Here is a 16,391-nt window from a genome sequence, read left to right as displayed (position 1 = left end):
AGCAAACATTTTTTTGGAAGAAAGAGTGCCCTCTAAAATAATGATAAAAAGTATACTAGAGTAAATACATAAATCAGTAACAGTCATTTATTATCATTATCAAGTATTATGTACTGTACATATTTGCATGTACTGTACTTTATATGACTGGCAGCACAGTAGGTTTGTTTACACCAGCATCACCACAAGCATGTGAGTAATGTGTTGCCACTATGACATGACAGCAACTGCTACATCACAAGGCACAGGAATTTTTTACCTCCAGTTTAACTGTCGTATATGCTGTCTTTTTTTAACCAAAACATCGTTATGCGTTGCCTGGCTATACCACAATTTGTTTATTCAGTGTTCAGTTGATGGGCCTTTGGGTTATTTCCAATTTGATGTTATTATAAATAAAGCCACATTGTTTAGTTTCCAAATATTTGAGTTTTTATTTATTGTATTTGAATGTTATTTATTGTTGTTACTGATTTCTAATTAATTTTGTCATGAATAGGGAAGGTGCAGTGTTAGATTTCAATTTTTTGAAGTTTGTTGAGGATTAAGCCCAGCATGCGACCTTTCTTGATGAATGTTTGTTACATGTATGCCTAAAAGGAATCCGAATTATGCAGTTGTTACATGTTATATTCCAAAATATCAATTAAGTCAAGGTAGTGGATAGTATTGCTAAACTTTCTGTAGATTTACTGATTTTTATTCTTTGATTTAGTATGTCAGTTAACTGAGGAAGAGGTATTAAAATCTCCCAATTACGATTCTAGATTTATTTCTACCTGTAGATCTGTGAGTTTCACTTTATATAATTTGAAGCTCTGTTGTTGTTAGGTGCACACACATTCGTGATTGTCCTTTTTGTCATTATGAAATGTTCCTCTTTATCTGTGGTATTATTTCTTGTTTTGAAATTTATTTTATTTTACATTACTATAATTACTCTTACTTTTATGTTTACCATTTGCATGGTGTATCTTCTCCATTCTATTACTTTCAAACTGTCTGTGCCTTTATAAAGTGTAATTCTTATAGACACACATAACTGGATTTTGCTTTTTAAATTCAGTCTGACAGTCTCTGCCTTTTAATAGGAATATTTAGTCTATGTAATGTAATGATTGGCATGGTTGGGTTTAGGTCTGCCATTTTCTTGCTTTGTTTATGTCATCTACTTTTTATTCCTCTCTTCCTCCTTTTTGTGGGAAGCAGCTTTCTTCAAATTAAAAGAATATAATTTAGCCCTGGCTGGTGTGGCTCAGTGGATTGAGCACAGGCTGTGAACCAAACAGTCACCAGTTCGATTCCTAGTCAGGGCACATGCCTGGGTTGCAGGCATGAAAATGAAAATGTCTATATCATTTTTATTTTTTGTAGTGTGTTTTTTTCTCTGACTGCTTTTAGGATATTATCTTTACCTTTGGTTTTCAGCAGAATGTAATACCTCTTTTTTTCTCTGACAGATTTCAAGATTTTATCTTTATTTTTGTTTTTCCAGCAGTTGGATTATAATATACTTAGCTGTGGATTTCTTTGTATTTATCCTGCTTGGGGGTTACTGACCTTGGCTGTGTAAAATATGTGTCTCCAGATTTAGTTAAGTGTCAGCCATAATTCCTTCAGATCTTTTTCCCCCTCACTTTTATTGTTTATCTGGAACTTCAGTTACATATATGCTGGGTTGCTGGTTGTGCCTTAGGTCACTAAGGTGTTTTTTCAGTCATCTTCAATCACTTTTCTGTTGTTTAGATTGGATAATTTTTATTGATGTATATTCTATTCACTGACCCTTTCTTTTGCCATCTCTGATCTTCTGTAAAGCCTACCCAGTGAATTCTTCATTTTGGATACTGTGTTTATAGCTCTAAAATTTTAGTTTTCATTTGGCCCTTTTAATAATTTTTCTTCTTTGTTGAGATTCCCCCTTCTATTCTCTCATTATAATCATTTTTCTTTAAGTCCTTAAATATTTATAAAAACCTATTTTTAAATTTTTTCTTTGCAAATTCCAACATTGAGTCATCTTGAGGTTGGTTTCTTCTGACCACTTTTTCTCTTGACCAGGACTCTTATTTTCCTGTTTTATTGTTGGTAGCTTTGTGATAGCTTTGTGTATAATCGACATTGTGACTGATACGTTGCCGATTATACACAAATAATCGACAACGGAAACTCCGAAAACTCTGGATTCTATTTTCTTCTGAAATGTTGTATTTTGTTCTGCCAGTCATTTCAATTATTGAGAGATCACCTTGAGCTTGTGAAGGCTTTGTTTGATACTTTGTTGGGGAGACTAAATTTTGCCTTTAGTCCTAGGGTAGCTTCCATAGTTCAGTACAGTTTTTTCCTTACCCTTAAGATGTGGTCCTCCTTCAGTTTTAATTGAAAGCCCAAAGTGTTTACTATACCATGTAATTCTGTGGAATTCAAACTCCAAACTCTTTTTTTCTTGCAATGAGTAGCCATTGAAATCTCAGTTTAGCTCACTTATCTTTCTAGCAATTGTTTTCCTCTTGGTTTCCATACATGGGATTTTCTCTTTTAATTTTCAGTTGTTTTGGAAGCAAAGAGCTCTGTGTTCTGCTGACTCAAGTGAATAAGTGTGCAGCTTTCTGATTGAACTCTTGCCCTTCTCCCTTAATGCTGAGCACTGCTCTCTGAATAAAGGCTGTATAAATGTGGTTCTCTTTAAGAGTTGAACCCATTTCAGTTTATGCCTGCTTTTGGGTACTCTTCTCTGCCTATTTTAAAAGGTACTAATCTTTTAAATAAATAGATAAATTTATTTATTTAGATATTGATAGATATTTATAGATAAAAGGTACCTATATTTTGTTCGTATATGGGAGGGTTTTATATATATAGTATATGTGGGAGGGATAGTCCAATATTAGCTTTCATCATTACCAGACCTGGAATGTCAACTATATTTTTTATAAAATTTATTTCATGTTTTATATATTTCTGATTACAGCCTCATTACTCTATCTTATCTCTATTCATAGATATGAAGAGAGGGCTGCTAAAGACTTGGAACGATATAATAGGCAAATCAAGAGAGCCACTGAACAGGAGTCACAAATCTCATTACAAGATAGCAGGAAAAAGATAAAGCCCTCCAGCTCGTGGAATTTAGCACAGAAACACAAGTTGAAACCGTCATTATCTAATCAGCCAAAACTTGATGAGCTTTTTCAGTCCCAAATTGAAAAAAAAAAGAACCAAAACATTAAAATAGTTCAAATTCCCTTTTCTATGGAAAATTTTAAAAAAAATTTTGAGAAATACAAGAACTTTGAATTAGAAGAAAAGGATGAACTTTGCTTGATCCACAATCTCAAGTTTCCTGATGCGTGGCTGGTTACATCCAAAACAGAGGTAATGTTATTAAATCCATATAGAGTGGAAGAAGCCCTGCTGTTTAAAAGACTTATTGAGAATCATAAGCTTCCTGCAGAACCACTGGAAAAACCAATTATATTAACAGAGAGGTAAGGTGAAGTAATATAATCTTTTTAATAACTCTAAAGACATGAATCTATACTAGATTAGAAATTGAAGGTAAAAAGCTGAAAGTGTTGCTCTGACTAGGTTTCTCAGTTGGTTAGAACATTGTTCTGATTCACCAAGGTTGTGGGTTCGATCCCGGGTCAGAGCACATATAGCAGTCAACTGACAAATGCGTGGATGAGTAGAACAACAAAGTTGATATCTGTCTGTCTGTCTCTCTCTCTCTCTCAAATCAATACATAAAAATTTTTGAAAAGTTGAAGGTGTTTTTTAGTAAAGTGAAATTCACTTAAACCTTTAAAAAACTTTATTTCTAATTTTTAGTGGAATTAATTTCTTCTAAATAAATAATTAGAAAATATTCTACATAGTTCTACAGTTCATAAATATGAAGTTCAGTTCTCCTCCTGTACATCAGTGACTTCCTTATCCTAATTTTGAAGTTAGGATAACATAAATCTTCTTCATAGTGCAATCATTAACATTTAAAAATATACCAGAATGGAATTAAACAATGAATACCTATATCAACAATATTCGAGATTTTGCCACATTTCCTGTGTCTGGACTTGTGTATATGTGTGCTTATTTTCTTTCTTTTGCTAAAGTATTTTAGAACAATTTCTACCTATCTTTCAGTGTACATCTCTCAAAAAATGGCTATTTTATTACCTAATCTCAATGCCTTTGTCATAATTATGCAATAATAATTCCTCAGAATTGTTCCTCGTTATCTCAAAATGTCTTTTCTATAGCTTTAAATTTTTTAATTTGGATCTAAACAAATCAATTACTACATTTTGTAATGCTCACAAATTTCTTTTAATACCACACCATCCATTTTTTGTGGATTCTGACATTTGTTCATTGGAATGTTTTGTCTCTTTGTCTCTTTCCTCCCTTGTGATGGTAGTCAACTTGTTTTTCCCTCTCCTGTATTTAAATGAAAGTTAGCTCAGGAGGATTGAATGGTTTTAGGTTCTACTTTCTGGTAAGACTGCTTAATAGATGGTGCTATGTGCTTTATATTTCATCACATTAAAAGGCACTTATCACTGGATTCAGCTCCTGATCCCCCACCTTAAAGTTTTCTGTCAACCTTCCCACTTAATGGTTTCATCCTTTATTATTATTGCCTGAACTAATTTTATTAATAGATTATAAAACAGGGAATTTCATTTTCATATCCTGTATGTAGATATTATTATCTGTAAAAATGAATATCTGATAACATTAATATTCCCCTTTTTTATACTGTTTCTTTTTTAGTCTGACACAGGTAGAAGAGAATTGTGAACAACAAAAGGAGATAAAAACCTGAAATTATAAAGATAATTAGAATTTGTTCTCCAGGACACATCACTAAATAATTATGCTTCAGACTTCTAAGAATAAATCAAAATTTATTTATAAAATATATTAAAACCTTTGTGTTAAAGACCTTGTCACATGAAAGGGAAGAAAGGGGACCAAAACACGGAAAAACATTTGTTGAAGTTATCTTTATAATTAAGGCAACATTAATCATTAAAATCTAGCATCTTTTTTACAGTAGATTGGCTTAGGACACTTTCAAAGAATGAATCAGAAAAAGAATTAATGCAGCCTTAGGCTGTATTAAAACAATACAAACAAATAGGTGATACTTTTCCCTTATTCCCTTAAAAAGAACTAGGGTGTGTCTGGAATTTTCTGAAATGTGACATCCCCATCACAGTTAATTTTAAGTTTTTTGGAACTGAGCTATAGACAATAATTATGGATTTGGCTCAGTTTTTCTCACTAGAATTCTAAGAAGGATTATGTAGCTTATATCTGAAGAGCATAATTTAGATATCTATAAAATACAAAGTAAGATCTCAGTAATAACAATGGTTAATGTTTATTGAGCCTTATGATAGGAGCTTAATTAAGTAAGCCCTTTATACCTCTTACAAGGTGTAAAGATTTCATGATCTTTATACCTTATGAGAGAGAGATACAACCATTATCCATATTTTGTAGATGAGGAAACTGAAACAGAACTGTTAAGTAACTTACCTAGGTTCACACAGCTATTAAATAGTTGGATTCAGTCATCCAATCTAGACAGTAACTGTAGAGCCTGTACCATTTGTTGCTACACTGTATCATCATCACCACTGAATCTGAGATTAATTTTCTGCATATTGGTTAGACCAGCAAGAACACACCTGATCTGGAGCCAAAGCTTTCCTCTATGACAGTCTGCTTCCACAACCCATGGCATCCTCTACCTTTTAAAGGTGATAAGCAAAAACATCTGTGCATTTACTTTTTCAAGGGTACAGGATTGTAATGAAGAAATAGCTAGCAACTTATAATCTTGTACTGGAACATAGAACAGTACCTTGTATATACTAAGACAGTATCTGTCACTTGGTAGACACCCAAATTATTCATTGACTAAATGGGAAATTGGTAACCACTCACATGTCAACCTCAACAGACACTTTATTGTAAAAACATGTTTGAGCATTATGATCAAGCCTAAAACTAACATAAAAGGTTAATTTGTGTCCTAGATAATCTTTGGCTATCTCAGAATTTTGTTAAAAGCCTGTACTACTCAGAACTATCTCATATGCCACCTTTGGCACACATGCCGTATCTATAGTAGACTAAAGGAAGCTCTCCCAAGCTCTGAATTACTAAATTTATAAATTCCTGGGAGAAAAAGGTAATATGTTTACCTTTTTATTATTGAAGAAACCTTGACTAACAATTGAAAATTTTGTAGGGTGGACCGATTGAGTAACTTGATAATGTATTATTGTGTCTGTTTAAAGGTATAAATGGCATTTATAAATAAAGTGATCATTTGTATTAGAGCACATTTTTTTACTTTACATCTCATTTGTAACATTCTAGAAGATAAAAACTTTCTCATATCAGTTCTTCCTCCTTATGTAAATTATGTGTAATAGGTCTATAGCATATTAACAAAAGTGTAAAAAAGTGAAGTTCCTTACACAGCTATTTATATCTTTGTATTTTGGTTAGTAATAATAATTTTTAAAAGGACCTTGGATTAACTTTTTTCATAAATTTTTAATTTTCTTCTCATATGTAATAAGTTAAAGGGCCATTATTTTTTTTTCAGTCTTTTTAATGGATCTCATTATTTAGAGATTTTATATAAAATGACAGCAGATGACCAAACATCCAGTGGATCAACTTACCTGTCTGATCCTCGTCTTACAGCAAATGGTTTCAAGATAAAATTGATACCAGGTATGATGATATGGTGTAATATTTCCTGACTTGGAAAAATAAATCATGTTCCAGGAGACACATTTGGGTTTCATAATTTAGAGATGGTGTATTTTTGTCTTTCCAAAAGTATGTCAGTGGTGTAAAAATAGTCATATTCAAACATGTCACATCTGTCTGAAATAAGCACATTTAGCATCTCTGTCAGATCGTTGCCTTGCATTTTCACTTTCATAACTAATCAAGTAGCTTCACTGTAATTTTTGCCATCCTTTGTCACAATATTCACACCGCCTTTGTTTAGCTACGTTATTTAATACTCCTTTAGATGATGAAGCATAAGTAAATATGCAGCTTACTGAAATGACCTAACAAAAATGGGCATCTTTTTTTTTACTATTTTTATTTATTTATTTTAGAGAGAGGGGAAGTTAGGGGGAGAAACATCAATCAGTTGCCTCTTCTACATGCACCAACCAGGGATCAAACCTATAACCCAGGCTTATGCCCTAACCAGGAATCTAATCTGCATCTTTTTCTTTGCAAGAACAATGCTCAACCAACTGAGCCACACCAGTCAGTACACATCTTTCTTTTTTTTAAATCATGTACTTGTTTTGTCAATTAAATGTTTAACATCAGTACTTTTACTATTTGGAGAGTGGGTGATTTGATTTCATGGCTTTGCTAAAAAGACTATGTGATAACACTGTTTGCTATGGAAATTCATTGGGTGGGGAGAAAAAAGAATCCTGGTTAGGGGACCTCGGTTTTCCTGGGTGGCTTGTTCTCTGTTTTTTCGTAGTTTCCATTCTGCCTTCTGCCTTAGCTTTCTCCATTGGTATCAAGGGGTGCAAAGGCACCATGAAAAGTGATCCTACTCTTCCCCCCTTCCCAGCCACGTTGAAACTTGTCTTGACCAAAGTGTATAAAAACAAAGTTCAACCAAAAGATTTTTAAAGGAATGTTCTACTGAGACCAGAAAAGAAAGTAAGTTTCAAAAAATAGTAATAATGTACAAAACCATGAAATTTAGATATATACTAAAAATACTTTGGTATTCTAAACTTTAATTTTACTTGACTTTTCCAGTTTTAAGGGTACCTACTCTAAACTTTTTACCTCCTGCCTCAGTCACGGATATTTAGATTTGGAATAAACAGTGTCTAAATCCCAACTCTGCCATTTAAGAACTGTGTTTGTGGGAAAGTGAGTTAGCCTAAATATTTCCTCAGCAATAACAACTAGTAATTGTTCAATAATTGTTTTATGTAGGACACTACTCTTAATGTTAATATACTAATTCATTAATCTTTCTAATAGCCCTAGGAAGTAGGCTCTATTGCCATCCCCGTTTTACAGGTGGGAAAATCAAGGCACAGAAAGTTAAGTTTGCTTAAGGGGGCAGTTAGTGGTAGAACCAGGATTTGAACCCACACAGTCTGCCTGTATAGCCTAGCTGTTAATAAATGTGTTATATTGCTTTCCTATTAAAATTGAGATGCTTGCTTCATGAAGTAGTGGGCAACTAGACAAAAAATGCTTGTATCAGTCAATTAGCATAGTATGTAGCAATAACAGGTCTTCAAAACTGTTAGGTATTCGGATATTCTTCTTCCCACCCTCCAGCACTTCTTTCTGATCTAAACTGACTTGTCATAATTTCTTTTAGTCCTTGTAGAAAGTTTTCTTCTTTGGGATCCCTAGCATCTTTTAAATTTATTTGCAGTGTGAAACAAGGCGTGTGTGTTGTGTAGCAAGGTATTTTTTCTATTTAACTCTTTGGTGTTGGTGGCTGGTACCATTTTTTTAAAGAGGTCAAAGAGGTCATCACAGTGATTTTTTTAAAGTTAGGATAACTACCCTGTTTATTCCAAGACCATGTTTATTTTTGAGTAAGTATCAGTCTGACAGATGCTTTCAGCTCTTAGCTTATAGGGAGTGTTTTTAAAGTCCTATTGAATGCCAGTACTTTGAGAGTTTTATTGTATTGGACTTAACTTTGGGTCAACATTTTGCCAGTTTTCACAAACATCTTTGAATACAGATAAAGACACATGAAAAACAAGAAGAATACATCTGGTTTTGAGGCAAAAGATTCTGACTATGACTCTAAGAACTTTGTTTATTAATGTACATAGCTTTTTGTTCTGCATCAATAAGAGTTTTGTATTTTAGGAAATGAGAACTTGTCAAAACACTTACTAAGTTGGAGTATTTTCCCTGAAAATTGGGAAGCATTTCACAGAATTTTTTTTGAAACTTCTTGAAAATTTATTGTTACATGATTCCAAATGTCTCTTAAGTTTTCCATATCTGAATTTTGCAAGACAGAGATTAAAATATTGTTCTGTTTCCCCATCTGTTGCCCAATACTTTTTACCCATGTCCACAAGTAATTCTGTGAAATGTGTATAATTTTCCAAGGCAAATGTAGTCAGTTTTAGGCTTTTCAACCAAATCATATTGTAAAAGGTATAGAACCAGCAACAGTTCTTGATTGGTATTTTGTAAATTTCTGTATCTATCTATATAGGTATAGAATCATATGTAAAAAGATGTGAACTAGATTACTCTGCTACCTCCTCTTTGCCTGTCTAAGCCTTGTCTCGAGTCCCATTCAGGTTCCACTGCTTGCTCCGACTCTCATTTTGTCTCTGTTCATTGAACTCTGTATTTTGTCACTTAATGATTATGTATCTTCGTCTACTACTCTCCAAGTGCATCCTGGGGAAAACATTAGGATGCCTGCTCTGTTTAATATACTGCTGTTGCATCTACCATCACATCGAGGAATGAGTCTGTAACTGGAAATAGACTAGGGATAGGATCATTGATGTACCAGGATGTGAAACACTTCGAGCCATATCACTCCTCTTTTTTTTTAATTCCTCCATTTATAGCTACAACTTATACCATTTTCCACTGGACTATCTCATTCTCTTAACTTCAAGGTAACATTGTATAGACTTCAATATTAAGAACATTGTTATACATGTATAGCCAAAGAAAACAAGTCTTTGCTATTTTCCAAAATCAGAAGGCATTCTAACACCCAATTTGATGCTTTGGAATGTGTGCTGTTATAAATATTTTACCTAATTATATATTCAATCATATAGCTAGTGTTTAGTTCTATTTTCATCATTAACTTATTCAGAGTATGTTAAATAATAGATAACATGTCGGTTTTAAACACTGTCCTAGTAAAATATTTTTAGTAAACATTAGTATTTCATTTCCTCAAATTACTAATATATTAATAAGTAACTCACTGTGGTGGTAATCATTTTACAATATATGTCTGTCAAATCACCACATTGTACATCTTAAACTCACAATGTTAGTTATATCTCAGTAAAGCTGGAAAGAAGTTCCTGTATGAGTATTTTTATAATGATTTGTAAATTAAAGTAATCCATGTCTTTAAGTTAGATATTAAGCCAGCAGGATGGAATTTGAACAGCAACAGTTGTTAAAACACTTAGAGCAGTTTTATTTTAATAAATATCATGGGACTCCATTTTCTCATCAAAGAAAGAAATCTTCTAAACAAATGTAGGGAACAGAACAGCAGTCACTGAGATTCAGTGATCTAAAGCTCATGTGGTATCTATGAACACTTATGACTTAATGTGAATATGAAATCCTACAGGAAATTATTATTTGTCCTCCAAAAAAGAAACTAAACTTTGTCTTTGACTACATTCTAACAAAGGTTCACTAAATAAAACAGTGGTTTTGTTTTTAAGGTATTTTTCTGGAATGTAATTTAAACACAACTAAACTAATGATATATATATATATTTTTTTTCTTTTAGGAGTTTCCATTGCTGAAAATTACTTGGAAATAGAAGGAATGGCTAATTGTCTTCCATTTTATGGAGTGATGGATTTAAAAGAAATTCTTAATGCCATCTTCAACAAAAATGCAAAAGAAGTTTTTGAATGTAGACCTCGCAAAGTGATAAGTTATTTAGAGGTATGCATTATTTCATTATGTAGGTTGGCTTAGGTTTTGAGATATTTACCTGTTTCGTAATAAAATAATAAGTGGTTTCAAAATAGTAAATTTCCTAAAGGATTTATTATTGTTTACAAGAAGCAAATACTATTAAAAAAAGAAAACTCCTTTAAGACTGACTGGTTGTAGTAAACTCTGTTGTGGATCCTTACTGTAACATTATCCCTTGAGTATGTATTGAGGAAAAAGCCTTACCTATGAGACATTTTTTAGTGGAGTTCTTTTTGTTGTCTGGTTTTTGATTTTGGAAGGGATTCAAAATTGCTCCACCTTTATACCAAATACTTGTTTAAAAAGATCTGTAATGAAATTTTTAAGCCATGATCTTTTCAAGAGCAAAAGAGAACAGGGAAAATGAGAGATGTAGATCACAGGTAGCAAACACAAGGCCCATGGGCCGAATCTGACCCTCCACCTTCTTTTATCTGGCCCAGCACCTTGTTTCTACCCAGTGGCAGCACCGAGCTCTCACTTAACTATTAGGGAGTAGTTACATTTATACAGTCATAAAATTACATTCAGCCGTTTGAAGGCAACTGCAAGGCTGATGTGGCCTGGCCCCCCGGTAAGAATGAGTTTTGACACCCCTGATACAGATTATTAAATAAATGGAAATTTTAGTTTTCTAGCAGTGTCTACCACAGATGAGGAATGTAACAGTTGGTTAAAAAAATAAATTCAAAGGTGATAGAGGGTTGTAACTTTTAAATGTCCAAATATATGATAGTGATGGGAAAACAACAGTAATTGTCTCCATATTTAAGGTTTTATCCCTCAAGGTATTATTTTTTAAATTAAGCCTGATCTTTAATAAAATTTGTTTTCTCCCTTTTAAAAAATGAGCTGTTTTCATTTTAGACTACAGTCGTCGTCTGCCCATTGCATTCTGAGGGTCAGACTTCCTCTATAGGGAAGTCCACTTTCTTCCATTTCTGAAGATTGTATTCAGTAGCATTTTGTGAGTCCTTCAAAAACTTTGTCTTGTGGAACTTCCCAGCTTATTCGAGGCAGTTCAACATAGCTAGTTTCTAGAGTTGGAGAAGAAAATGTTTATTTTGTGAGAGTTAGTTTTAATTTAAATAAAGATTGAAGGAGTTGTAGTTAGTGGTTTGTGTACTGAAGAACTCTTTGAGAAGAAGTAAGTTTTCAGAAATGACAGAAAAGTGTTGGGATTAGATATAAATATTTTTGCTAATATTATACCTCTCATTATGTTAAGGTAATAGTAGATGTAATTCTTAAAGAGGATGGTTAGGAAAAATGAGAACTTCTGTCAGAACTACAGGAATGCTTCACTTAAGGTCAAGTTGAATTAGATGAAACTGAGAAAGATAAAAGACTAAAAAGAGAACCAAGAGAGGGGTGGATATAAAAAGTCAAGGGAAGAAAGAAATTTAAATATAGTTAAGCAGTATCACATTTTTTAGAGGGTAGTAGTTACTAGAAGACCATAGGGGTGTGACTGCTAAGTGGCAGTAATAACCTTGAAGGACACACACAGTGGAGCAATAGTAGAGACGGAAGACATCCATTTGCCAGTGGTCGGGGAGCGGGGTAGTGGTAAAACAGTGATATGATGGTGAAAGGGAGAAAATAGATATTAGTGTGTGTGTATTGAATTTGGTAGAAAAGACTGACTATAAAAAGATTGGAGAGCAGATGTTCCAAAGAGGCAGGAAGAAAGATGGGATATAAGTTTTAGAGAGAAGAAACTGTTCTTTGAATCAAAGGACAAAGAGCGGAGGGAAAGTGAATGTAAAAATATTTTGAGGTAAACTTGACAGAAGTCATGCGTGATCCATGTGCTAAAGGACAAGGAGAATTATCTACTGAGAGCGAAGGCACTGTAGAAACATTGGGGATTTGGGTGTAGTAGAAAAGATTTGAAAATAAGAGCTGTCGGCACTCTAAGAGAAGTTGATTAAAGAAGAATAAGATTTTCAGGTGCTCCTAAAAGCTAACATTGTGGGCTCCTAAGAGCTAACATCGGTGTTGGATCCAGTCAGGAGTTCTGTCATTCCCCAACAGTCTTTGGTAGATTTACCCAAAGGTTGGGCATAGCAACATGACTGGTGGAAGAACAAAAGGGTATGTGAAGAAATTTGAACACATTATATATACGAGGAACTATTTCAATTGTGAGAAGGATATAAAGGTTTTAGTAGGAGTCTAAAAGGAATGCAGAAAGCTAGATATAGTATCCTTTATTTCCTACTCATTATTCATATCTTACATAGGGAAAGATGGCAGAAGGGTGCTGGTGGGCCAGGAGAGGGAGGAGGGATTGTGGAGATTAAAGATCAAATTAAAGAAACAGAATAGGTTAGTTGGAATCAAAGAGTAGGGCAAAAAATTTAAGAGTAGGTGGGGAATTAATAGGGTAGGATGTATGGTAGAGAGAGAATGTTAGAATTCAAGATCTTTGAAGCCCAAAAAATATTTTCAAATCTTAAAAGAAGCCAGCTTCACTAATACTATTTTTACCCTCCAACTAGTTTCGTCTCAGAATAGAACACAACCATACCAAAAATGGAGACACGATCCATGATTCTGCATCCCTCATAACCAGTTTATCAGCAGGTCTAGACTACCTCCAACTCATGTCAGGAGTCTTTACACCTCCCTCCATCTCCACCACTGTCCTGCTAGTCAAAAACACTTACTAGGACTACAGCGATTCTCTCAAACCACGCTTAATACAGCAGCCAGATACAAACCGTAAAGTCAAAGTCAGGCTCTTGCTTAAAAATCCCCTGGGTGCTACCCTGTGCATTCAGACTAAAACCCAGATTTTTTACCCGCTTAAAGGGTGATATGCCCCCTGCCTCAGAGCGTGATCTGCTTCCTGCTTCACTACCTTTCTTGTCCCATTCTTCCCTTTAGTAACAACTATGCTGCACTAATACTGATCATTTGATTCTTTCTGTTCCCTCTGCCTAAATGCTTTTCTTTACCCATGATCTTTGCATCCTGGTTCCTTGTTTAAATTAAATCTTAAATGTCACCTCCAGGAAGCTTTTCCTAATCACACAATTACTTTCCATTATGTTGCTCAGTTTGATTTCATACATTTAAATGAAATTTTCTTTGTCTTTTGGTATTTTCTGTTTCTTTGAACTAAAAGGTAAATTCCACCAGAGCAAGATCTCATTTGTCTTGTTCTCTGCTATATGCTAGAACCTACAACAGTCTAACTATCACATAATTTGTGCTTAATAAATATTGAGTGAATGAATAATAAAAAATATAATCAATTTTCTTTCTTGACAGGAATAACATTTATATTTCTTCTTTAGGGTATATCATGGTAAAATGTATGGCTTTCTCTTCGTAGGGAGAAGCAGTGCGCCTATCTAGACAGTTGCCCATGTACTTATCAAAGGAGGACATCCAGGACATCATCTGCAGAATGAAGCAGCAATTTGGAAATGAAATTAAAGGGTGTGTTCATGGTCGCCCATTCTTCCATCATTTAACCCATCTTCCAGAAGATACATGATTAAACATGTTTGAGAAAATTGCTGTTAAAATTGATTTGGTCATAAATACAAATTAGTTTTTAAACTATGTCTGTACTGTATTAAATGGTTATTTTATAAGTGAGGGTTCACTGGCTTGTATGTATATTGAAAAAAATGTTTTAAACTGAAATAAAAGCTAACATAGACTCTTCATTTTATTTTGAAGACCCAGCCTTTATTATAATTGGTTTAAACACCAAAATGGAAAATACCTAGTATTTTTGGGTGGTTGATGTCCTAGGTGCTGTGGACTGAATTGTACCCCCAAAATTCATGTTAAAGCCCTAACCCCCAATGTGATGGTATTTGAAGATGGTAAAACTAATGACCTTTGGAGTCATTAGTTTTAGGTGAAGTCATAAGGGTGGGGCCCTAATGGTGGCATTAGTGCCCTTACAGGAAGAGCCACCAGAGAGTTTGCTTGCTCTTCTTTTCTCCCCCTGCCCCATGTGAGGATATGCAGAGAAGATGGCCTTCAGGAGCCAGCCTTGATCATGGATTTTTAGCCTCTAGAACTCAGAAAAATATATGTAGTTTAAGTACTAGTCTAGTATTTTTTATGACAGCATGAGCTACTGGGTCAGTCTCGTGCAGGTAGAAATAGACTCGGCTGACATCCAACAGAAGTTGCCAATCCTTGTTCAGAGTAGGATGGTGAGACAGGAAGTGGGAGAAAGTAAGAAAATGAAGAGGAAAACAACTTTGGGAATTCTACCATTTACCTCTATTTGGGGGGTGGTAGCAGTTTAGAAGTTGCTGTCTCATGGAAATTATTGGGCTTTGGGGTTAAAATTCATCAGAGACCTTGGGAAGATCTACATGTTCAGCAGAAAATTTAGGTTAAGATTATTCATTTTTCATGTGTCCTTTGAAAAACTAGGTCCCATAGTACATCAAGACACACCAAAAAGATGGAACGTGATTTCAATAAATGTATTTGTTGTATAAAGTAAAATATACTGGATACAGTGTCCACACTCACACCACCTTCCATATTTCTCGAGGAGAATTTTTTAATTCTTAAGATTCTAATATAGGGGGTGCAAATTGTGATACCTGGAAGTTCTGCCTGTAGCCGGGCTTTTCTTCTATGAACATTGCCCTTTTTTCTATAACTTAAATACTATTTCTTCCTCAATAACCCCTTTAAAAATTGGAGGCCCTTCTCAGACCTTTCTGGCAGTAATCCTTTTTTAATTTACCGGGTAAGTTGAGGAAAGAGAAACTCACAGAAATGCAGAGGATGACAAAATTTGCATCATACATTTGTACCAGCCCTAAGCGAAATTTGGGAGTCCTTTTCCAGCTGATACTGTTGCTGTTTAGTAAGAGATCCTAAAATGGCCTCTTAGATGAATAAACATGTTCCTTTTTCTTTCCAATTCTGGATTCTACCAAATCAAGTCAGTAGTAATGACAGCAGGTATTTACCATCCATTTGCTGGTTACACTGCATTTACCTTGTATGATCTCATTTGATCTTCACAACAGGATTGTAGGTACTATTGAGAATCCCAGAACTCATGTTCTTTACCTTTATGCTGACTGCAATGAAGTATAGGCCCTAAGGAGTCATTAGGGACAACGTAAGTATTTGGGGGGAAATACGAAAAGCGTAAACTCCCTGACACCATTTAGGAACACTAGATCAACTTTAGGCCTCGGGATTTTTTTTCTAACAGGAATGGGTGGGATCAGAGCCATTTTAGTCAATGCCCCGCCTCCTGGTTCCCATGGTGGTGAAGGCCATAGCTCTGCCCCCATGAGCCACCCTGCTGGCCCTCCCCAACTCCCACAAGCCCTTGCAGTATCCCGCGGGGGGGGGGGGGGGGGCCCCCACCGCGNGCCCCCCCCGGCCCCCCCCCCCCCCCCCCCCCCCCCCCCCCCGCGCTGTTTAACAAAATGAGTGGGCAGTGGTGGAGACGAAACCCTGGGCCCCAGGGGGTAGGTAATGGCTGGTATAGGCTGGAGAGATGGCTCTGGGAAATAAAGGTGAGGCCCAGATATGTGGAAGGGAAAGGTGGCTTCACCACAACTGCCAGTTCTCATCAGGTTGGGGCTCGGCCGGGGAGAGGGAAGACTAGGTGTGAATACACCGAAGTGCTCTT

General features: G+C 35.0%; 1 protein-coding gene across 3 annotated transcripts in view; it reads left to right on the top strand.

Annotated features, from left to right (window-relative positions):
- The window catches only part of PMS1 (PMS1 homolog 1, mismatch repair system component), an 89,398-nt gene extending 73,307 nt beyond the window's left edge, over positions 1–16,091 (top strand). For 2 of the 3 annotated variants that reach the window (XM_037043763.1, XM_037043764.1), the window contains exons 10-13: positions 3,003–3,488; positions 6,629–6,759; positions 10,560–10,720; positions 14,097–15,186. In XM_037043763.1, coding sequence (XP_036899658.1) covers positions 3,003–3,488; positions 6,629–6,759; positions 10,560–10,720; positions 14,097–14,261 — 943 coding nt within the window. In that variant the 3' untranslated portion in view covers positions 14,262–15,186. Of the gene's footprint in view, positions 1–3,002; positions 3,489–6,628; positions 6,760–10,559; positions 10,721–14,096; positions 15,187–15,665 lie in introns of those variants that run through there. The other variant, XM_037043765.1, reaches the window with a different exon arrangement.
- Positions 16,092–16,391: the final 300 nt, after the last annotated feature.

The sequence above is a fragment of the Sturnira hondurensis genome, unplaced genomic scaffold, assembly GCF_014824575.4.
Source record: "Sturnira hondurensis isolate 20B ecotype Veracruz unplaced genomic scaffold, ASM1482457v3 Scaffold0004136, whole genome shotgun sequence".
Lineage (NCBI taxonomy): Eukaryota > Metazoa > Chordata > Mammalia > Chiroptera > Phyllostomidae > Sturnira > Sturnira hondurensis.
This window is presented reverse-complemented; position numbering and strand designations above follow the sequence as displayed.